The following is a 23,981-nucleotide window of genomic DNA, read 5'->3' on the forward strand; positions in this document are numbered from 1 at the left end:
CAGACAATTCAAGTGCATGAGACGGGTGTAGTGCATGGGACAGATTGAGAATATGGAACGGATTGAGTGCGTGCGACAAGTGACATGTGTTGGACCGATAATGCAGGATGAATGGATGAAGTAAGTGGAGCTGACGAAGTCGGTGGAGCGGATGAAGTCGGTGGAGCAGATGAATGTCGGTGGAGAGGATGGAGTGCGTAGGGCGGATGAGAGTGTAGAGCGGATGAGAGCGCAGAATGAATGAGAGCATGGAGTGGATGAGAGCCGGGAGCAGATGAGAGCATGGAGCAGATGTAGAGTGTGGTACGGATGTAGGGTGTGGGGTAGATGATAGCATGGAGCTGATGTATGGTGTTGAGCAGATGTATGGTGTGTAGCGAATGTAGAGTGTGGGGGTGTTGAGCGGATGTAGGGTGTTGAGCGGATGTAGGGTGTGGAGCGGATGTAGAGTGTGGAGCAGGTGTAGAGCGGGTGTAGAGTGTGGAGCGTGTGTAGAGTGTGGAGTGGGTGTAGAGTGTGGAGCAGGTGTAGAGTGAGGAGCAAACGGGTGATGTATGTGGATGGAGAGGGTGAAGTGGGAATGGAGCGGGTGTAGAGTGTGGAGCGGGTGTAAAGTGTGGAGCGGGTGTAAAGTGTGGAGCGGGTGTAGAGTGTGGAGCGGGTGTAGAGTGTGGAGCGGGTGTAGAGTGTGGAGCGGGTGTAGAGTGTGGAGCAGGTGTGGAGTGGGTGTAGAGGGTGGACAGGGTGTAGAGTGTGGAGCGGGTGTAGAGTGGGGAGCAAACGGGTGATGTATGTGGATGGAGCAGGTGAAGTGGAAATTGAGCAGGTGTAGAGTGTGGAGCTGGTGTAGTGTGGAGCGGGTGTAGAGTATGGAATGGGTGTAGTGTGCGGAGCGGGTGTAGAGTGTGGAGCGGGTGTAGAGTGTGGAGCGGGTGTAGAGGGTGGAGAGGGTGTAGGGTGTGGAGCAAACGGGTGATGTATGTGGATGGAGCGGGTGATGTATGTGGATGGAGCGGGTGTAGAGTGTGGAGCGGGTGTAGAGTGTGGAGCAGATGTAGAGTGTGGAGCGGATGTAGAGTGTGGAGCGGGTGTAGAGTGTGGAAGGAATGGGTGAAGTGGGTGGAAGGAACGGATGAAGTGGGTGGATGGAACGGATCAAGTATGTTGGATGGAATGGATCAAGTATGTTGGATGGAACGGATCAAGTATGTTGGATGGAACGGATCAAGTATGTTGGATGGAACGGGTGAAGTGGATGCATGGAACGGGTGAAGTGGATGGATGGAACGGGTGAAGAATGTGGATGGAACGGGTGAACTATGTGGATGGAGCGGGTGTAGAGTGTGGAGCGGGTGTAGAGTGTGGAGCGGGTGTAGAGTGTGGAGCGGATTTAGAGTGTGGAGCGGATGTAGAGTGTGGAAGGAACGGGTGAAGTGGGTGGAAGGAACGGATGAAGTGGGTGGAAGGAACGGGTTATGTATGTTGAACGAAAAGGGTGAAGTGAGTAGAACGGATGAAATAGGTGGATGAACGGATGAAGTATGTTGACGAAACAGTTGATGTGGTTGGAACCAATGAAGTGGGTGGAACCGGTGAAGTGGGTGGAACCAGTGAAGTGGGTGGAACGGGTGAAGTGGATGGAACCGAAGAAGTCTGTGGATGAAACGGGTGAAGTGGATGGAACAAATGAAGTAGGTGGACGAGCGGATAACGAATGTGGATGGATGGTTGACGTAAGTGAATGGAACTGGTGAAACAGGGTGTATGGAACAGGTCACGTATGTGAATGGATGATGCATGGAGAATGGATACCGTGGGTAGAACGAATGAAATGATCAGACCGGATGATGAAGGAATAACATGCATAGAGCTGACGAAGGATCAGAAGGAATACGTAGAACTGATCGAACTGATAGTGTGCATAGAACTGAGCGAGTACATGCAACGGATGGAATGCACAGAACAGATAGAGGGCGCGGAATGGACAATGTTCAAAAAATGATTAGAGTGCATGGAACAATCTCAAGTTCATAAAACAATCGAAGTGCATAGAATGGTTGAGTGCATAGAATGGTTGAGTGCATAGAATGGTTGAGTGCATAGAATGGTACGAGTGCATAGAATGGTACGAGTGCATAGAATGGTTGGAGTGCATAAAATGGTTGGAGTGCATAAAACGATTTGGAGTGCATGAAACGGTTTGGAGTGCATGAAACGGTTTGGAGTGCATGAAACGGTTTGGAGTGCATGAAATGGTTTGGAGTGCATGGAACGGTTTGGAGTGCATGGAACGGTTTGGGGTGCATGGAACGGTTTGGAGTGCATGGAACGGTTCTGGGTGCATGGAACATTTTGGAGTGCTTGAAACGGCCGGAATCCATGGAACAGTTTGAATTCATGGAACGGTTGGAGTGCATGGAACTATTGAAGTGTGCTCGATCTTAAACACCTAAGGTAAACCACCATATCACATCTCCACGCTTACTCTCTTCTTTACACCACCACTCAACTAGAACACAGCGATACTATGACACCATTCGATATAACTGTTCTCATACCATCACTTGCCTCATACTCTCCATCATCCTAACTAAACAAAGCTGGTTACACACCCTCCAGCCTAGGCGTTCTCCTCAGGCCTAACGCAGCCAGAATCTGTCTGGATAACAACCTGCCAGAACGAACACATACTCTTGATCTCCCAACCACCACACCTACCGCTAAGAAGCAGCTATCACACGAATGCCACACCTGCTGCACACATATCCGGTGCTCACACACACCTTATGACTCTCTCTCTTCTCTATACTGACTTGAACTTCGGTTCCCGAGGGCGTTCAACCTACCAGCGCCTTGAGATCATGCCAATGGTACATAAGGCGCTATATAAATTCAAAGAAACATAACATAACATAACATACCTCATGTGGCCAGGATGAGACAGGCACTTTCTGATCCTGACCCTGGGGGCGGCTATATGAGGGAGCATCACATGGGAGGAGACGTCCTCCAGGTAGATGACATGGTTTCATTGGACGAGGCATGGTATCCCCCATTTGCCCTTAACGATAATCTTCCCATCCTCAAGACCCTTATGACTTTTTGCCATTCATACACACCTCCCCCTGTGAAGCACAGGGAAGACCTTGCCCCACATCAAATGAGCCAAACCTCCAACCTTGGTCTACCTTGTAGAAATTACAAGGCCACCTTCTCCAGGTCCAATTTTCTCTCATCCAACAATACATCACCATTTAAAACTATCGCAAATGATTATTCAAGCTTCAGAAATCAATTACCAACAATGGACTTCGTGTCCCTTAATTCCTCAAGTACTGGGACGAAGAAGAGGGAAAGAATAGCTCAGACCGGGAGAAACCAGAAGCCCAGCTAGCATTCTAGTCTTTCTCCGCAAATACCTGTGCCCGGGAAAATTAAAGGATAGCAACAAGATGCAAGAGATTACTGTTGGCGAGAAGATGTCTCATCTGTCTAATCTGTCTATGGGGCTTGAACAATGGAAAAGCAGAAGCAAGCGTGGTGGAGCCGGGCCGCTCACCAGCAGAGAAGATGGGAGATGCTGACAGAGCGCGTTATGTTGCCGAGACGCCAGGAGCCAGAGGAAGACTCCTGGGTGTATGCCAACCCCCGCAATCAAACCCTTGCTTACCGGAGCCCGAGGGAAAGCAGACATGTGGAAGAGATGCCACAGGAGACGAGAAACTGAACAGGAAATACCCACGAAGGGAAGCCAGGCGGCCTACCTTTACCGTATGCCTGCGAACAAGCCAGAGAACGCCAGCAAGCACTGGCGAGTCACCCCAAAGTCAGTGTGGACCCTGGGGCGTTTCAGCGACTGTGCCGAATTCCAATAACAGTAGTAAGAACCACAGAAAGAAAGAAAACAAAAAGGAACTAACTGTAAAAAGGGAAGAGAAGTAAAACCCTTTTTCGTGTGTGAATGTTTGGAATGTAAATACACGGGAGCACCAAAACAAAATATATCTTGAGAGGATGCAATATCCAATAAAGTTAATATGCAGTTGTGGAAATGGTTGGCAACCCCATGTGAATGCAGGAAGCCCTAGATAGATAAAATACCAGGCAATTACAAGTGTGCAAGAATAGGAAGCCCTGGCAGAAGAATATAAAAGGCAAGTTACAAGTGTGCAAGAGCAAAACCCCTAGCAGAAAGGTATACCATGCAATTGCAAGTGTGCAAGAACAAATGTCCTGGTAGGAAAGAATACCAGGCAATTCAAGGTGTGCAAGAGCAAAAGCCCTAGCAGAAAAGTATACCAGGCAAATACAAGTGTGCAAGAAACAGAAATCCTGGCAGGAAGGTATACCAGGCAATTGCAGGCATGCAAGAACAAGAAGCCTGGCATGAGAGTATACCAGGCAAGTTAGACGTGTGAGGGAACAAAAGCCCTGGCAGAAGAGTATAACAGGCAAATTACAAGTGTGTAACAGCAAGAAGCCCTGTCAGGAGAGTACACCAGGCAATGCCAGGTATGTTAAGAACATCTAAGTACAGAAATATCAGAACTGTGTTTTTTTTCAATTTTTATTGATTTTATTTCAACCAACAACATAAACCAAACTTACAGTGCACATAATGACATTTGAATGTACATCACTGTATCTGTATCCACTGTTTCGCCCATTCCCTCCCCCCCACCCGAGCCTACTTTCCCTCATTTTTTGTTTCTCCATCTTGCGGTAGGGATTCCATTTCAATGTTTCCTGTTGGATCTTGGTCACTTGCTCCATCATACATGGGCCCACATACTTCAGTTATTAGTTGTTTCCAAGCCATCAGGGTTCCAATCTCCTCGTCCCCCCCAACATTGCTTGCTTCCTGCCATACTGCAGTTTCTGCCTACGCCCATTTCTGTAGATCTTTCCACCACCCTTCTATTCTTGGTCTATGACATGCCTTCCACCCCATGGCGATTCTTCTATTTGCTAGTATATACGCCAGGTCTCTCAATTTACTCACATGCTTGAGTGTACGTGGTCTAGGAAACCCTCCAATCAAGCAAGCCCACACTGTGTCCACCACCATATTGATCCCTTTTTCTTCCATCCTATGTGCTATTTCTCCCCAGAATCTCTCAATTACTGGGCACGACCAGAACATGTGTACCATTCCAGCATTTTCTTCGTGACATTTGGGGCATGACTGTCGTCCTGCTTTTTTAAAATTTAGCAATCCTTTGGGGGGGGTCATATATGCTCTGTGGGTTATATATAACTGTATCAGCTGTAATCTGGCATTTCTTGACACTTTCTTGTGATATCCTTGTGCCCCCTCCCACATCCCGTCACTCATTGGGGTACCCACTTCACCTTCCCAGTCCTGTCTAAGCTGTGCCACTTCCTTCCCCACTTTGGTCATCATCAGCTCATATATTCTGGATATTTCATACCCCCCCTCTGCTATGTCATATGTTATGTCTATAGTGGCGTCCGGTTTATCCGCTAGCACTAATTCGGAGCAAGTCTCTTTAATTCGCTGCACCACCCTATGGTATGTGATATACTGACCCGTGTGTAGCCCCGTTTCCTCCACCAGCCCCCGCAAAGTCCTTTATACTTCCCTCTTGCCACATGTCGCCCATTGTTGCTATCCCCGCCGGTTCCCATTGCTTTCTAATCGTCAGTCTTAATTGTTTATCTTTCCCCGCCAGAGCGACCAGTGGGACCTGCGAGGAACACGGGAATGGGTTTCCCCATTATCTGACAGGCTCTACGCCATATCTCCCACCCGAGTATCATCATCTTTGGCCGTCCTTCCATATCTGATCTGGGCAGTCACATCATTTCTTTTAGGAAGAATGGGGCACAGTCCAAGCGGAGCAGCCTGGATTCTGAAGTCGGCTCTTCTGAGAGCCATTTAGCTACGTATGCTGTTTATTCTGACAAAGAATAGTCTAGGTATCAAGTATGAGATGTTCCCAAAATAGTGCAGTAGTCTTGGTAGGACCACCATTTCCAGCATTGCCCCCCCACCCCATCATCGCTAGGGGAGCTTCGCCCATAACTTCATGCTATTTTCAATATTCTTGATAGCTTTCTCAGTATTGCATTGATGCTCTGCTTCTACCGTGTGGTATATGTCTATCCCAAGATAACGAAAATTGCTGATCTCCCATGGTATCTGCAGGATCAGCACCTGCTCTAAGGGGATCCCTTTGTACCTGCCCAGTGGAAATATCCACGATTTTTTGGGGTTCACAGCTATGCCTGAGAGCCTTGCAAATTGCTCCACACTTCCAGGACATACTGGAGGTTTTCTTCAGGGTAGCGTAAATACAGCAACATATCATCAGTGTACAAAGAAATTAAATGCAGTTCCCCCTTTATGGTAATACCTATTATGTCATACTGCTGCCTCAGGTATATCGCAAGGGGCTCTAGAGCTAAGATGTACAACATGGGGGACCACAGACATCCCTGCCTAGTGCCTCTACCAAGTTGCCACCTCTCTGATATCACCTCTCCTGTCTTAACTCTGGCTGGCGGCTCGCTATACAATAGTTTGGCCCATCTAAGGTACCCCGATCCTATTCCATAAATAGTCAGGGCCACAATCAGCCATGGCCATTTGACCGAGTCAAAGGCTTTTATTGCATCCAATGAAACTATTACCATCTCACCCGTATCCCCGTTTGCATGTTCAATGACTTGGTGAAATCGTTTAAGATTGTTGGATATGTTCCTGTTGGGGACATAGCCTGTCTGGTCGGGGTGTATTAATTTATTAATGACTCTTCTCATTCGGTTTGCCAGGAAAGCCGTCAATATTTTACTGTCCTGGTTCAACATTGACAGGGGTCTGTAGGAACTGCACTCACAACCAGGCTTATTGGGCTTGGGGAGTGGTATGATGATCGCCTCTCTTAGGGACTCTGGTAGTTTCCCAACTTCATATGCCTCATTGAGCATCTCTAAGAGGGGGGGGGAGTACCTTGTTTTTGTACATCTTATAAAATTTGCTTGGGAGCCCATCAGGCCCCAGAGTCTTACTAGTGGGTAGCTGCCTTACTAGTTCTTCCAATTCCTCCAGTTTGATCGGTGCGTCTAGCTCCTCTCGCTCTTCTGCGCTGATCTGCGGTAATCCAATGTCCTCCAGTGTTTCTCTTATCTCTTTATTGTCGCTCCCCTCCGCATCTCCGTACAGGATATGGTAATAATCCAGAAATTCCTGATTAACTCCTTCTTGAGTGTCTACTACACGCCCATCTTCTCTCGCTAACATCCTGATTGTAGGTCTGGGAGTCTCGCTTTTATATAGCCATGCTAGGACTTTCCCTGGCTTGTCTCCCCTGCATGCTGCCTCTCTATGTATTTTTTATAGTTGAGGTTACACAACCTTTCCCAATATCCGGCGCATTTCTGTTGCAGCTTAAGTATTGTTTCCATACTGTCCCTAGTGTTACCTTCCCTTTGTAATGCTACTTCTAGCTCCGTTTCTGCTTCCTGCAGTTCAACCAAAATCCCTCCTTGTAGTCCCTTGGACTTGGCTATAGCTATCCCTCTCACTACTACTTTAAAGGCTTCCCAGAGCATACCCGCTGTATCCACGCTGCCAGTATTGATCTCTAAATAGTTTATTATTTCCTCTTTCATGTCCTCCCTAAAAATATGATCTTTCAACGCTTCTGCTCGGAGGCGCCATGTCGGTATCTTAGCTCTCAGGGGTCGGTATTGCCACACTAGTATCAGCGGCGAATGGTCTGAAAGGACCCTGGCTTTGTAATCTGCCTGTGCTATTTCTGTCATTAGTTCATGTGTGACAAACACATAGTCCAGTCTAGTATGTAAGTTCTGGGGGGCTGCATAGTGTGAGTACTGTCTGTCTTGTAGATGGTGTAACCTCCATGCATCCTCTAACCCGAAGTCCGTTAACAGAGACTGCAGCGCCCTGGCAGTTGGGGTAGGTTTATCTATTTTTGGCATCTGATCTATCCATTTTTGGGTCTAGCGTACAATTGAAGTATCCTCCCCAGATCACCGCCCCCCCCCAAGGTTCACACTTAGGGCCTCATTACACGGTAGGCGGTAAGGGTTTACCGGTACTGGTATTTTACCGTTACCTGTAAATCCTTACCGCCTTACTACGAGGTTCCTTTGCGGGTTGGGGATTTTAAGGCCTGCTTTTTGCAGGCGGTAAAAACCAACCCGCAAAGGGACCCAGGGAGCTAATTACGGTACCGCAATTTGCGGTGCTGTAATTAGCGCCTTCCCCATTCCCATTATGCCCTATGGGGCAAAAATGGGAATGGGGAAGGGCAATGGTGGAAGGGGGAATTACCGCCCCACCAACCTTGGAATGGGGCGGTAATTCCCCTTTCCACCAAGGCGGTGCCGGTATTTTACCGGCATGAACCATGGCGCTAATTGCGCCATGGTTCTCCGCCTACCGTGTAATGAGGCCCTTAGTTTGCTATATAGAGTTCTAAAGTATGCCGCCGTATCCTGATTCGGGGCAAATGTGTTTCTAATACATATTTCCTTGCTTTCCACCAACCCCCTTATCACTCCCATCCTCCCGTCTGTCTCGACCGTAGAGTGCAGTAACTGAAATGGGACATGCGGTGCCACCCAGGTAATCACCCCTCTAGCATAGGCTGAGTATGCCGCGCCCACAACGGTCCCCCTCCACTTCCTGTGGACCACCTCGAGTTTTTCTTTGGTCAGGTGAGTTTCTTGTAGCAAGGCTATGCTATTTTCTGCCTATGCAGGTACATCATAACCTTATTTCTTTTTAAATAGCTATTGAGCACCCTGACATTCCAGGTGACTACTTTAAGGTCCCCCATGATGTATAAGGTTTCCACTCCTCCCTCCACAAATCATGTCCATATTTCGTCTTTTCGGGGTGTAGGCCCGTACCCCAACTGTTTCTCCAACTCCCCCCCTCCCAAACTCTCCCCAACTTCAAACACCTCAACATCCCCAACCCCGTCCCTCCCCCTCCCCCCTTCTCGCCCTGCCCCAACTTCCACTGCAATCCCCTCCCACCTCTACCCTCCCTCAAATGATGCCCAGCTCTATCCCTGGATCTCAGGTACCCCCGCATCTAGCCCTTTTCCAGCAAATGCCATACTCACGGCTCAGCAGGGAAATATCACCCTAATGGCGATCCAACTATTACTCGGGGGTAGGCCTTCTCCAACTAATAGCTACAACTTTATGTATCAGTCTAAGCGCCCTCACCGCTGCCCGTCTTGCATTTCACGGGTTATATTCTAGTCCAACATGTCCAAATGTCACTTGTTTAACATCTCCCGACACTATTCTATTTACCAGTTCCGTTGCCACTTTCCTGGCACCCTCCTCCCTCCTACCATCATACATGGCATTATAATCACTTATCGTGTTCTTGCTGGCCTTGCTCCTCATCTCGTTCCGGACAGCCATTTCGCCACCTCCTCCGGGGTATCAAAAAAGTGTGCTCTGCCTTTGTGGAACATTTTGAGCTTTGCGGGATACAGGAGCATGTATTTGTATCCAGATATGCGTAGTCTCCTCTTGACCGCCACGTAGCTATACCTCTGTCTTTGCACCTGCATGGTGTAGTCGGGATATGCAGTGATGGTCGCAGATCCCCTTTTTATCATCCCTCCTTTCCGGAAGAATTCCAATATCTTCTCTCTGTCTCTGTAGTTCAAGATTTTTGCTATAATTGCTATGGGACACGCCCCAGGTTGCGGTCTCCTGATCAGAGCCCTGTGTGTGCGCTCAATTGCAAACCCTTGGGAGAGCTTACCTGCTCCTATCTCCTGCAATATCATGTTCTCCACATAGTTCGTGGGATCTTGACCTCCGGGAGCCTGACCACTCGTATATATTGCTGCGTCTCGCACGTCCTTCGTCCTCCTCTGCTCGATTCTCCAAGTTAGCCACTTGTTGCTTCAATATGTGGACTTCCTTGGCATTGTTCGTACTAGTGTCCGTGTTAATCTTCACCGCACTTTCTAGGCTGCTCGTTCATTCTGCCAGAGCTCTCACATCCTGTCTCAGGTCTGCCATCGCTGCCTCCCATGAGGTTTTCAGTTCTGTTATGGCTGTCAAGATTGCACTGTCCTCCCGTGGAGTGGCCACATCTGTCGGTACAGTTGCCGTACCTTGCGCTGGGGTGGTGGGAGATTGTTGTGACTTGGCAAAGATGTCTATCATGGGCTGCTTGCTTTTGACTTTTCCGCCCCTCACAGACGTTGCTCTGCCCTGTTCGTGCCCCAGGGTCCGTCCTCTCCGGGGGTTGGCTACTCCAATTTATCATGTGTTTCCGTCCGGTGTTATGGGTTTTAATGCTCCCCATTGATTGTTGTCCCAGGCCGTATCTTAGCGCTTTGTCTGCGGCTTTACTTTCCCCTTACTATGGCTGCAATTAATGTCTTATGCTCTGCCTCCACCTGCACCTCAGCTCGCCTGTTACTCCAGTTCTTCCTGGTACGTGCTATTTACAGACTTATTTGCTCTGATGTCCATCACGTTTGTTGCAGGAATATTGTGCTTAGTCACTCCGCTGTGTGCAACATCTCAAGGGGGCTATGCACAGCTCTACCACCCCTTTCAGGAGATCTCCCTGCTGACCGACCTCAGGGGGGAGGGGGCCCACGACTGTCCACTCCCGTCTCCCAGTGATCGTTCTCTGCTCCTTACTTTGTCGGCTTATCTCTAAGCCTCTGTGTGGGTGCAGGCAGCCTCGTGCGATGATCGTTGTGCTGTGTCACCCCTTGCTCACTGTGCTTGGGTTTGGCTTCCATCTCCAGTGGTGCGCACCCAGACCGACTCCCCAAGAAACGTAGCATTGATGGGACCAAGTGAAAACTGGTGCGAGTATCTGGGCATCTAATTACAGTACCTGGCAAATGCCTAATACTTATACACAAGCCAAAACTGTTGGTGTTGCCAATGGTTGTTTATAACAGGACCTTTGAGCGCACACTTTGATGGTAAGGCTTGATTAAAGTGAGTTCAAAGTGTTCCCATGAGGAGGTCTTTCGGGCGGGGAGCAGCAGGAACTGTGTGGTAATGGCCATGGACAGTCAATGGGTGGACAAATAAGAACACCTACAAGCCACCTAACAGCCCAAACTAAAAATGTGAATGAGCACACACACTTGTACCACGTGGTAGGCATTTAACTGAATCCAACAATAGCATTAAATAAGTTCATGAAAACATTCAAGCATAAACTTAACTCATCTTTGAAAACTGACGTGGCAAGAACATCCGTTCCAGGGACTCGTGATCCATTTGCCTTAATTAGTAGCGGCATAATGTCTTGTACTGAGCACAGGTTTAACCATTTCTCTTTATTAGTAAGGGTACACTTTTCCCTTTTCTCAGGTTTACCCTCATTGATTGGTCCCAGAAATTGTAACCATATTTTTGAATCAATAGGATTTATTTGCAAGTGAGTCTATGGGCCTCATTACACGGAAGGCCTTGGTCCATGCCGGTAAATTACCGGCACCGCCTTGGAGGAAAGGGGAATTACCGCCCTATTCCAAGGTTGGCGGGGCGGTCATTCCCCCTTCCTCCATTGCCCTTCCCCATTCTCATTTTTGCCCCAGAGGGCATAATGGGAATGGGGAATGTGCTAATTACGGTACCGCAAATTTGCGGTGCCGTAATTAGCACCAAGGTCCCTTTGCAAAAAGCAGGCGTTAAAGTACCAACCCGCAAAGGGACCTCGTAGTAAGGCGGTAAGGGTTAACGGTCACCGGTACCATTACCAGTGACCGTTAACCCTTACCGCCTTCCGTGTAATGAGGCCCATGCCTGTGCTGTCGCTTACTAGTGACCAACACGTGCACAAGTCCCTATACTGAAGTACTTTTAAGATATACTGACCTTTATGGGATATGCATGTTTTGCAATAATACTTTATCCAATTCTTATAGTCCTTAAGAGCCTTTTGTTTTGTTTGAAGATATTTGGGCTCACTATGATAATATGTAAGTCTTAAGGATCTCAAATTGGTACATAGGGTTCTCTTTTTTTTCCTATAAACCAGTCATAGTTTGTATTCTCTTCTTTGACCAACCCAGTATTACTTGTTCTATAAAGACAAGCTCTCTTATCTAATTAGAACAATATGAAGGATCAGCATTCCAATTAAAAATAAAAGGTTTCTCCCATATAACACATAAGGAGAGAGCTACAATTAAAGATATTATGTTTAGACCAACACATTTGAGTGCCCCCTTTGGCCATCACAGTTTCAATGCTATAGTTTGGACCGTAACGTTTGTTGCTATTCAGTAATAGCAGCAAAGAAAGAATAGAATGGTCACTTGAAGAGTTAACAATCAATACAGGCACTATCTTGAACCCCCTGTAAAATCTCCTGGAACACCCTCATGCGTTCTTCAAATAAAAATGATCATCTGCCACAGACCAAGATTCTGTATTCATTTTTTATACCGTGTAACCGTGTTCATTAGGTACTGTAGACTTTAAACTGCTAGGAATCACATTAGCCACCAATTCCTCATTAAAACGGAAACCTACTTCAACATATATCCGACATGTTGCATTCAAATCCCAGACTATCAGGATGATCAAACTCGGATCCTGAGAGTACCATAGGTAAATATATTAATCAATAAAAGCTTTGAGTTTCCAATTATTCTTCCTATTAGGGGAGTTGTACACATTGATCACCTGCAGGAAGCACATGACATCATTACCTTGACCTGGGATAATACCTGCCAAGGTCTTATCACAAGTTGGTCCAATTATTATATATCCAATTCTTTTTTTGACCAATTACAAGACACCCCTTTGAACTTCCCTAGACTCTTTCACGGCTGGGAGAATTATAGATGTAAACCTCTCAAATATGGGATCATGTGTACACCAAGTTTCCTACAGAAAAATGATGTATTTTTTCCCTAGGAAGTCAAAAGAAGGGCCTTTGCAAACCACATGTTTAAATCCTCTAGTGTTCCAGCAGAGGAGCTTAGTTATATGGATTAAGTCATTAGGAACAGGTACTGGGGTTAGCTTGCAAAGTACTTGAGAGCTATGACGAAATCTCAGATCTACTTATTGTTAAATAACACATATCGGGAGCCACAGTATTTAGCCTATTAGTTTATGTTTGCATATATCGTACAATTTTTGTATACATTTTTATCAGACCCCTATGCTATTTCATCTACATATCCACACATGTTCTCCTCTCCATGATCACCCCTCAACAAGTGACTAATGAAGTCTGGCTCCCAAATGGTGGTCCATCAAAACCCATCTTGTTAAAATGCTCCTTATTCCTAAAAGGCCGGTTTAGCCACAAGAGAAGAATTAAAATGAACAGCTAATTTCCAATTACAGAAATGGTCAGAATATTCTATCACGTTGGAATCCTTAGAGTGCAAAGTTTGCGACTCAGGAATTTGATGAATTAAGTTTAAAACCTTGAATCGATGTGATGGCCTATCAAAGTTCTCATCATAAAATATATCGATACATTCAGAAACTATTAAAAGCATCATTTGGTGCAGATAATGAAGACTGGCTGTTTACTACAAAACCTGAAGGCTCAGGAATTATTGTGGAGTTGTTCTCCTGAATTACTGGAGTCGGGCTGCCTTCAAATTCAACCACTACTGATATGTTGCCATCAACATCCATAAGGCATTGATCCTTCTCCTCAGTAACCTGGTTTGGGCAGAGAGCCCATAATTTTCCTAAATCAGGGTTCTGTATAAAAATGTTTTCCATTTTTTTGCTAAGTTCTTTTTCCTTTTCATTGCCCGTTGTCTTAAATGAGCACCATTTTTTGCTTTAGCTTTTTGTTCTTTTGAGTTGAGTTATCGGCTAACTTACATCAGTTACTCATTTTCTCTACTACAGGCGTGGCAGCACTCTCTTACAGAGGCACATTTTACAGATCTCACATTGTAGTGTGCCGTCGTTGTAACCGTTTTTTGTCAGAAATGCCCGTCTTCGATTTTTTCAGCCTCTTGATGACATTGGATGTTTGTGAAGGGAGCCCCTAAAGTACGGATGGGATGTCTGGGTGAATGTGGACAAGTTGTGGATTTTGACAAATGAGTAGGTCAAACAGGATTTGCCATATGAATAGTATGTTTTACATGTTGTGGTGGCAGTGGAATCCACATTAAACATTTTTCATACCTGACAACAAGTGATTAGTTAAATATATGTGTATGAGTTGGTCTGGGCTGTTTTACCTGTAAGGTTTCTTAAGTTCTTCTGTGATATAGTTCAGTTGGTTCCTTGAAAAAACAAGCAACAGCATAATTGGTATGGTTTCAAAACAAAGTGCATGACTACCGCAGAAACATTGACACATGCAAAGCAAGGAGCAGCAAGCTATCATTTAGCCATACAAATCGCTCCCTATTCCTACAGTAAAATTAATTTTCTTCCAATGTCTTCGTTAAGCACATTGCATTTTACACAATATTATTTAACGTAATAACTTAACAGTTCTTCATTGCTTTCTCACACACACACAAAGTTTAACATATTACAAATTCCATTAATTTTTACACACACAGACACACACACACACAATGAAGTTTAACATATTACAAATTCCATTCATTTGTACACACACTCACACACACACGCACACGCACGATGAAGTTTAACATATCACAAATTCCATTAATTCATCCTTGTCGATATTATACATCCTATATATCAGAATTTGTATTTTTGTTTTGATATTTGTACGTTTCCGATTAAAACACGCATTCAGTCTTTTTGAAATGGGGACCCTTGCGTTGAGGCTATCCCCCCTGCAATGTACTGGATTTAGCATTGAAGGCGCTTCACACCACTTAACTATCGCTCTGTATATGGGGCAGTCTACCCTTACAAGGTTCTCGTCAAACCGTATTTGACTTGCTATTTAATCATGACTCCCCCCCCCCAACTGTGTTTCCACACGATAACAGGTCACAATGTACAAACATTGTATCAAAAAGGCACCAGAAGGTAGGAAGAAAACAAAAGCAACACATTCATTTTGGGCCCATTCTGTGGTTGATATTGGAGGATAAGTAAGTAAAAGGTGAAAATAACAGGAAAACAAGAATAAATACTGTGGGGCGGGGGGGGGGTTGAGAGAAGGGAGTGGATGGGGACGAAGAGTGGTGTAGTGGTGCTAAGGTGGATGAAACCCCCATTAAGAAAAAAACAGTAAATGTTGCTTAATTTCAGGGAGTTACGGAAAAACACCACAAAAGTGACTTACAACTGATGGCCAATCCCTTCCTTACAAGATGCCAGAGGTGGGAGAAATGTTGATATGGGCAAAAGGAAATGTTTTGCTGGAGGTGACATTTACGTTGGCCTCTCATGCCATTTTTGACACAGGCATTGCTGGGGTCGTGTGGTCACAGGTTAGGAATGACAGGGAGGCTGCTGAGAGGTAGCCATGCTCGAATGAGGAAAAGTTAGAAGAATCCAAGCTGGAAGATAACCCCACTGGAACAGGAGTCGCCTAAGGGGGTCTGATCCGGAGATTCATTTTCGGGACGACAAGAGGGCGTAGCAGACGCTGCCTCGGCACTGTCCCAGGTGGTCAGGTAGTGTTGTCTGGCACGTGGCCTGCTGTCAAGTGAGCTGCATGCACTCACTAACACCGGGTATATGCAGACTTCAGATAGAAAACCTACACATGCGTGGTTGCGCATAGGCTCTTTTTATTTTAGTTTTAACTGCCTACTATGCCTTGGTGGCACCTTCACAAGGCTTAGGCAACATGTGCTACAAAGGTGAGTTCTGAGCATAGATAAAGGCCTGGGCAGGGCATACATGCAGCTTTCGGTCGGTATTGGGGAAGGGGGGCAGAGAAGATGTAGGGGTTCTGCTTTCACCAAGGAAATGAACTGCTGATCAGTAGATGGTACCTTACACCGAGAAGCGGTCAGAGTTTGCTCAGATGGAAGCTGACACAGTGGAGAGACAGATCCTCGGGTGACTGGAACACTGTTGCACCTGTATGCAAAGTGTGTCACCTGGGACTCAGTGTCACAACATCAGTTCCCTGTCTCTCAGCCCAGAGCTAGCTGAACTAGGTGTCAGTGGGTGGATGCATATATAACTCGGCCGAATTGCTCAAAAGGACATTTGTGCCTATACTTAAAGTCTTCTTCTGTGCCATTTTGACAGAATATCATAGTGTGTCGTTTGACATTCCCTCTATCCAGGTGTAGGAGCATGAGACTATCCTGGCGATTGAATTCACTAGTGGAAATCTTAACTTCATATGGTGTTGTGTGAACCTTTTAGGCTCCTCGCACATGGTTTATGTACTCATTTTAAGCAGAATTCAACTGAGAACATACCATTATGGTGAACACAGGTGGGATCCAGATACATTAAAACTAACCGCACAGGCACTGGGCTGGAATTACTGATTCAGATCAGGGAAAGATGTCAAGAATAGGTTTAGGGTTTGTGCTGCGTGGGGCCCGGAAGATGGCAAGGAATTTCAGGCTATCCCTTGTGGAGGGTGGCCTTGGATAGATATCCTACACCTTACTCCTGGAAGGAAAGGGATATGCTAGTGGTGACATACTACTTAACCAAACAAGCAGTAGCTTATTCAATTAGGACCTCAAACTATGGCAAGGGATAATTTCTGGGGTAACCAAACCAACATTAATGAATTTGAACTGTTTGTGTCTAAGGCTTTGGTGTTTCACCACCTGACAAGCCTCCGTTTATTAGAGAATCCCTTATCCGGTGCTTGTTGGTTGCGTTATCGATTGCTTGTCACCAGCATCTGTTTGTAAATTGCACCCACTCATCAGGATGGCATCTGCTTGCTATTGCAAGTACAATTTGAAAAACACCATAGATATAAGGAACTCCTGTTGTTCTCCCGCCTGCCTGCGTGGTCCAATAGTCAATTATCGTGGCTTGCGGAAGTCTCGCTGGCAAAAAGGATTATATTCATCACAAGGACTTTTCTGTGACTCTTCATAAGGATAAACAAGAATACCAAAATAGGTGCACACCTAAAGTGTTAGACTTTAGAAGGTAATAAATGAAGTTCTCAATTAAGATTTCAGGTGCGGGGGAGGAACTGAGATCCAGGCACAAGACCTCCACACATAACAAATAAAGAAAGAGAAGATTCAAGCTTTTGAACCCTCCCGTCCCTGCACACTATTATGTGTTGGCTAAACCAACTACTATAACATTAATGTAATAATGTCCATGAATAAATAATGAAATTCAAACAAAACCAATTTTGTAAAATCACATAAGTGTATATATTTTGTGTTGGATTAGATTGTGCATTGGATACAAAGACAAAAATAATCACAATGTTGTTACAGAGAAAGAAAATAAATTGAGGAAATGTTGCCAGTAGTCTGCTTTCAATTGGCGACACGTTTTCGAGGATGGACTCCTCTTCTTCTTAGGCCTAAACTGACTATAAACAAATATACATATTACCAAAAACAGAGTTTGAACAAGAGTATTATACAGTGATACCTAAAAGGTTGAAGAGTGATTCCTCAAAGGTTGAAGAATCTCTAAATAACAAAAAAGTAACTGTTTCTAAGGTTACAATCAACACAATGTTAATATATTTACATCCACATCAATTTGAGTTCCATAAAGTTTATAAGGACCATAATGGTTCAAAAAGACCAGTCAAATCAATAATTCCCAAATGAACGCCCATAGAGAGGAGCATGCCGCTTAAGTGACGAGAGATCCAATATGACTCCCCCACCGCCTTCCCAAATATCCAGAGTGGAGAAAAATAGAAATAGTAAGTCAGAATTACCTGATAAAGTAGAATGATGTGTGCACAATTTATAATGCCCCAAAGAAAACAAGGGGTAGTGCGTATCTTGAATGCAGAAGGCTGCTTCAAAGAATGAATGATGGTGACCAATCGATCAGTATTTAATGGAGATAGCTCAATCTGGAAAGGAATATTTGAAATAGATAGGACACTGGTATCAGGAATCGTGTAAAACGTAGTAAAAACATAGCAAAAAATGCCAATTAGTGTCAAAAGTTGGTTATCGTAATCGTGTATGTACAGATAACTAAATCATCCCAAACACGGGGGGAAAAGATCTCTAGGCAGGTACAAGGCAAGGTCTTTATAAAATGGATCTTTCAACCAGATACATATGACTTACGCTGTTCTCGTGTAGTATACGAGTCCAGTTAGAAGAGGAGGTATTAGGTAGTCACCAATGGTTGTGGGCGATCGTCTGCGTAGCGCGTAGTGTGTCTAGATCGAGATAACTCAGATAACCGGGATCTACAATAACATATAGTGGACGAAAATGTAGATAAAGTATAGTCATAGATAGGGAAAGATGAAAAGATGAAAACAGGGTAGATAAAGAAAGATGATGAAGAAAAAATAAATTTAAACGTACCTAAATAGTACAAACAAATGAGATCTAGCGTGTCATGTAGTCATCCGCAAATCGAGCCAGGAAAACCATGGTTATTTGCGTGCCGTAATTTCTGCAGTCAACGAGCACAATCACAGGTCGATATTTCAAGTTCCAAACTAAAACAATAACAGAGATGGGGTAAAAAAGAGAGGTAATAGGAATAGAGCTAGGTGGGAGCCCCTAGCATCCTGATCGTTGTATACTGACTACAATAGATCTTACCTGTAGGATCGAGAAAGCCGTATAACATAAACGCGGAAGCATCGGCCACCGTTACCATGAAGACGTAAATCGCCATTTTAAAAGAGGGCAATGTGTTCCACGTGAGCCGTGCGATCCAATGAGAAAGCACAGACTACAAAAACTAAAGGAAGGACAGACCGTGTCTATCCAGTGGTAACATAGCGGCCATGATAGACTGTATAGAAAAAGTAAATGAACTGATGTGCATCCTGATAGAACACACTCTGTAGGACAATAATGCTATAGACTCCGGAGTAATCCTAGAGGGTTATAAATTCAAAAACAATAAGTAGAAATCTACAAAACTCGAAAATAAAATAAAAATAAAAATGTGTATATATAAGTAGGGAAATACTGAAAGTAACGAGTTGATAAAAAAAGATGATCTGAACTAAACAAATGCGACAGATGTGGAATTAGAGAGAAATTAGAGAGAACCACTACAGATAGTCTAAATGAAGTCGTAAGGATGGTCTATATTAGGGTCTGGTGGTCACTGGTGTCACAGGGTCCAACGTCACACAAGCTAATGGCAAAGAGATTTTGTAAGAGATAGCTAGCTGGCAAAAACGCCTTTTCCAGTATATGGACTGGTGTATATTTCAATAAATAAACTTTATTTTACTTTACAATTTATCTGTGGAACATGATTTAAGTAGGTACAAGGATTGTTAAATACAAACGAAGATATTAAACAAAGGTATTTTTATCCATATATTATTTGATTCAAATGGATAAATACATAATTTGTAAAGTATAGTCTAGTCAGCAATGCAGAGAGGTAAACAATTCACATAATTGATAATATTAAATGAAGAGAGATGCTAAAAAAACTCCATGGTTCAGTACTGTAGAGTACCCAGAATAAAATCACATTAAAGGTTTAAAGTCAATAAGATGTTACAGATTCACGGTCAAATTAAAAAAAAATTCAAAAGATAGATATCTTATAGGAAACAATTGAGTGAATGTTCTTCGTTAAGACCTTTTGGATATACAGTGTCCACATAGTTGATCCAGGACAGTTCTCTCCTCAGGAGCATTGAGTGATAATCACCCCCTCTTTGGGTTTTTTTTACAACCTCAAGAATCTGGAATCTAATTTGAGCAATTGTATGGTGTTCAGACTTAAAATTTCTTGCCACTGGTGATCGTTGGCTATTACATCGTATGTTGGATTTATGTTCTGACCAACGTTCCTTGGCTGGTCTAGTAGTTTGGCCTACGTAGAGTTTACCACACGGGCACTTGATAGTATAGATAACCCCTGATGTCAAACAGGTGGCAATCGTGTATTTTAATTTTCTTGACTGTTTGGGGATGGGAAAGCATATTTCCCCTGGGGATGTTATTGCAGTGTGTACAGTTAAGGCATGGGTAAGTACCTTTCTTCTGGGTAGTCAAATATTGCTGGTTTTCTTTAAGTGGTCTTTCTGCTTTAATAAGTTTATCCCGCAGGTTTTTACCTCTTTTAAAACACATCATTGGTGCTTTAGGAAACAAACTCAAAAGTGATGCATCGTTATGTAATATTGTCTTTTACTGATTTGGAAACTCTGACGAGAGAATTTGGATATGAATAGTAAAGGGATATCTTTATCCCGAGGCTTAGGTTTCAATAAGTCTGATCTTGACACGTTAAGTGATCTATTCTTTGCCTCATTTAATACTGTGTCTGGGTAACCTCTTTGTTTAAATTTTTCAATGAGTGTAGAACACTCAGTGTCAAGTCCTTCCGGTACTGAAATGATTCTTTTAAGTCTCAGGATCTGGCTGTATGGGAGACTTTGTAACAAGGCCTTTGGGTAGAAACTTGAGAAATGTAGTAGATTGTTAGCATCTGTAGGTTTGTGGTAAATATTAGTCGTGATATTACCATTTTCAATCTTCAAGTTAACATCTAGGAAATTGTTAAGAAAGGAAGAAGGCATACTATGGCAAAAGGGAAAATGCACACAGTTGCACTGTGAACAACTCTGAATCTAACAACGTGTATATAATACCACAAGTCTTGTGTATATATGTAAAACCCAGGAACGTCAATAAGGTAAAACAGTATTACCAATATAGGAAAAGGGATGTGGGGTAAACACTTAGGACCTCCTTATGACTGAAAGGAAAGTCGGCAAACTCTTTACCCACTATGCTCTTAAAGATACTGACAGCGCTAAACCCACGTAGCGGGCAAGCAAGGACAGATTCTGTGAACTGACAATCTGTATAATACTGAATAAGGAAATTATAAACAGTACTCACGAGGACCGGAAAGACCACTTGAATGTCAGTAATTTCACGAACCCTGTAGATCAAACAGGGACCCAGAAGGCTGTAAAAGCAAAGGGTTAAAGATAACAAAATACATAAACCCTAGTAAAAGGCAAGTCTGAATTGTGATAATAAATCATGAGGAAAACTAAAAGGGGAACACTCTGGAACTAGTAACAACAAACCCACACCTAATAATCAATGGAAAATGAATGCAGAAGTGTAGTGGAAAACATGGAGTGGAATCTCAATAAAGTAGGATCAGGAGCAGGGAAAATGATATCACAAAAGGAAACCTTTCCCACCCAATCCAAGGAGAAAAGGCAGTAACTAATTCTACGAAAGTAAATATTAATACATCCTGCTTTTCAGTAACCAGGACAGCATAAAGGGACAGAAAACACCGGCAAACTGGGCTGCATCAAATAGTAAAGTACAGAGAAAGGCTGTCTGCAGACAGAGGAAGACAGAAAGGGAAATTCAGAAAGCATAAATCAAATAAGCGCATAAATCCGAAATCCAGGACAGAGGAACAAGATACAGGAACTAGTAACTGGGCACAAAGCTAGGAACAGGAATTAGGTACAAGGCATGGAACTAGGAACAAGGAACTGGAACTAGATACTTGGCACAATATCTATGAACAAGGAACTGGAACTAGGTACAAGGCACAGAAACTAGGAACAAGGAACTGGAAATAGATACTTGGCTCAATATCTATGAACAGGGAACTGGAACTAGGTACAAGGCACAGAAACTAGGAACAAGGAACTGGAAATAGATACTTGGCTCAATATCTATGAACAGGGAACTGGAACTAGGTACAAGGCACAGAAACTAAGTACAGGAAACAGGGACTAGTCACAACAGGAACACTGCTACAATGACCAGCGCCGGACTGAAGCAAACTGAGGCTTTTAAAGCTGCTTAACGAGCACACCCCTCAGGCGTGCCGCCTGCTGCACCTGCAGCCACAGGTGTTGCCTATCCTCCTCCCAGCGTTGTGCTGCAAGGGAGGAGATGATGCAGTGAGCCAGGCATTCTGGGAAGCAGGAGGTGAAGCAGTGAGCCAAGGCATTCTGGGAAACATAGTCATTTGATTTAAATAGCATGCTGGCTGCCAAAAACCAGGAATGGATCCGGAAGGGAAGTAACTGGGAAAATAAGGTTTTAACGCTCCCAATTCATCAGAACACTGTAGCATAGGGTTCGAAGGAAATGTCCAGTAAGGAATAAACCCCAGAACATGCCCCCAAGTGGCGGGGACGGGAACGAAGGGAGCGAGAACGGGAGCGAAGAGAGCGAGCCGTGACACTATACCCCCTCCCACGGCCGACTCCAGGCGGCCGTTACTCGCACAAAACATCTTCCTTCCATGACTGGAGCGCTTTGTCTTTGGAGGTGGCACTGACGAAAACAATGATCCACGGGCAGAAGCAGAAGGACTGGAATGAATAGAATCAGGCTGCAGTCTATAAGAGTCATAGGCAGGTTTTCGGTGAGGAAAGGACTCATGGGTTGAAGAAAGACATGAAGGACTTGCAGGACCCGAAGCAGAGTTGGAAAGTCCAGGAAGGTCAGTCTCTGGGAGTGAACACTCATACATCATTGAGGAGGGAGGCTGGCTGGTGCATGCTTTGGACAATGATAGATGCTCTGGTAGCCCCCCTGCTGAGAGCGAACACACAGGAGGTGAGAAAACAGCGGATTTCAGACAATGTTCATGTTCAGACAAAGAAGGTGGTGACTGGTTCAAGGCCTGTGGTTGAGGGTGACCAAGGTTTGATTGCATTTGTTCCACACCTTGGGGGCCTGGAAGTCCAATGGGTTGTACAAGGCTGGCATTCCTGATGTCAGTCATATGGCCACCTTGTTGCACGTGGGATACAACCGCAGGGACGTTTGGCATACCGACAGGAGTGATAGACACAGTACTTGGTACATCAGGCAAACTCACAGCTGGAGCAATAACAGGCACATCTTGAACTGCAGCAGTCATATCCTCCCTTTGGCTACTAGCACCCGAATGGTGCAGCAGTTGGGGAACCGTGCCCGTCCCTTCCTTCAGGCTCATGTGAGATCCGGCAACAAAAGGGCTGTCAAGCGGCTTATCCAAACCGGCCCCCAAATGTGAACCGTCCGGCCCGTTATCCTGGTTGGCTGCTTGTTCGATGTCTAGGCCATGGCTGATGGTATCCGTCACCCTCTTGTAACACTCCAGGCAAGTCCAACGGCCTTGCATGTAAGGCTCTCCCAAGTCGTGAACCAGCTTGATGTTTTTGGCAGAAGTCTCAGACTCAAATGTAGCATATGCGGGAGGTGCTAATTCTACAGACAAGCAGTTGGGGGAATTAGCTTGTGTAAAAGGCAGGCCTTCTGGTGATCCTCCTGAAGCATAGGATGGGCAGATTGGATGTTCATCCGTAATAAATGGCTGGGATTTAGGAGGTAGCTCTGAAGTAGATGAATCTGCAACATGATCAAACAGAGCAGACAGGTTCACCTCCGATATTGGCAGCGAAGCTGAGCAGGATACAGGTCCTTCATGAACTGAAGCCAAACTAGCAGTAGGCTCTGGGACCGGAGACAGGCACTCAGGTTGTGCTACCGGAGGCTTCATGGCTGAAGGATAAACTGTTGGATGAGTCACTGTATCTGAAAACAGGCATGCCAGAGGAAATTCAGAGGCTGAGGGCATGCAAGCTGGAGCCGTCTCGTTAGCTGAAGACAAACTTGTCAAGGTCTTTGGCTCTGACCACGTACATGGTGAAGGCTCTTGAGTGACTGGCAGGCATAGCAATTGTTCATTGATTGAAGACACGTTTGACAATGATGACTGCAGAGCCGTGGACTGGGTAGTCGAAGAGTCAATAGTTGTAGAAGGACAGACTGAAGTCCCAGAAGTCGACAGACATGTTTGTGGCTCAGGAATGGAAAGCACCTTTAGGGCGGTTGACTCCATGACACCATTAACCAAAGACTGAGCTGGACCCATGCCGTACCTTTCCTTAGTGGATGACACAGAGTCATTTCCAAAGT

The 23,981-nt window shown here is 44.8% G+C and overlaps 1 protein-coding gene across 1 annotated transcript in view; it reads right to left on the reverse strand.

The window, feature by feature from the left end:
- SLC7A9 (solute carrier family 7 member 9) overlaps positions 1-23,981 on the reverse strand; it is a 659,969-nt gene that overhangs the window by 252,217 nt on the left and 383,771 nt on the right. Inside the window, exon 7 of the mRNA XM_069639081.1 lies at positions 14,220-14,264. Within this exon, the coding sequence (XP_069495182.1) occupies positions 14,220-14,264 (45 nt within the window). The remainder of the gene's footprint in view (positions 1-14,219; positions 14,265-23,981) is intronic.

The sequence above is a fragment of the Ambystoma mexicanum genome, chromosome 1q, assembly GCF_040938575.1.
Source record: "Ambystoma mexicanum isolate Mex_15411 chromosome 1q, UKY_AmexF1_1, whole genome shotgun sequence".
Lineage (NCBI taxonomy): Eukaryota > Metazoa > Chordata > Amphibia > Caudata > Ambystomatidae > Ambystoma > Ambystoma mexicanum.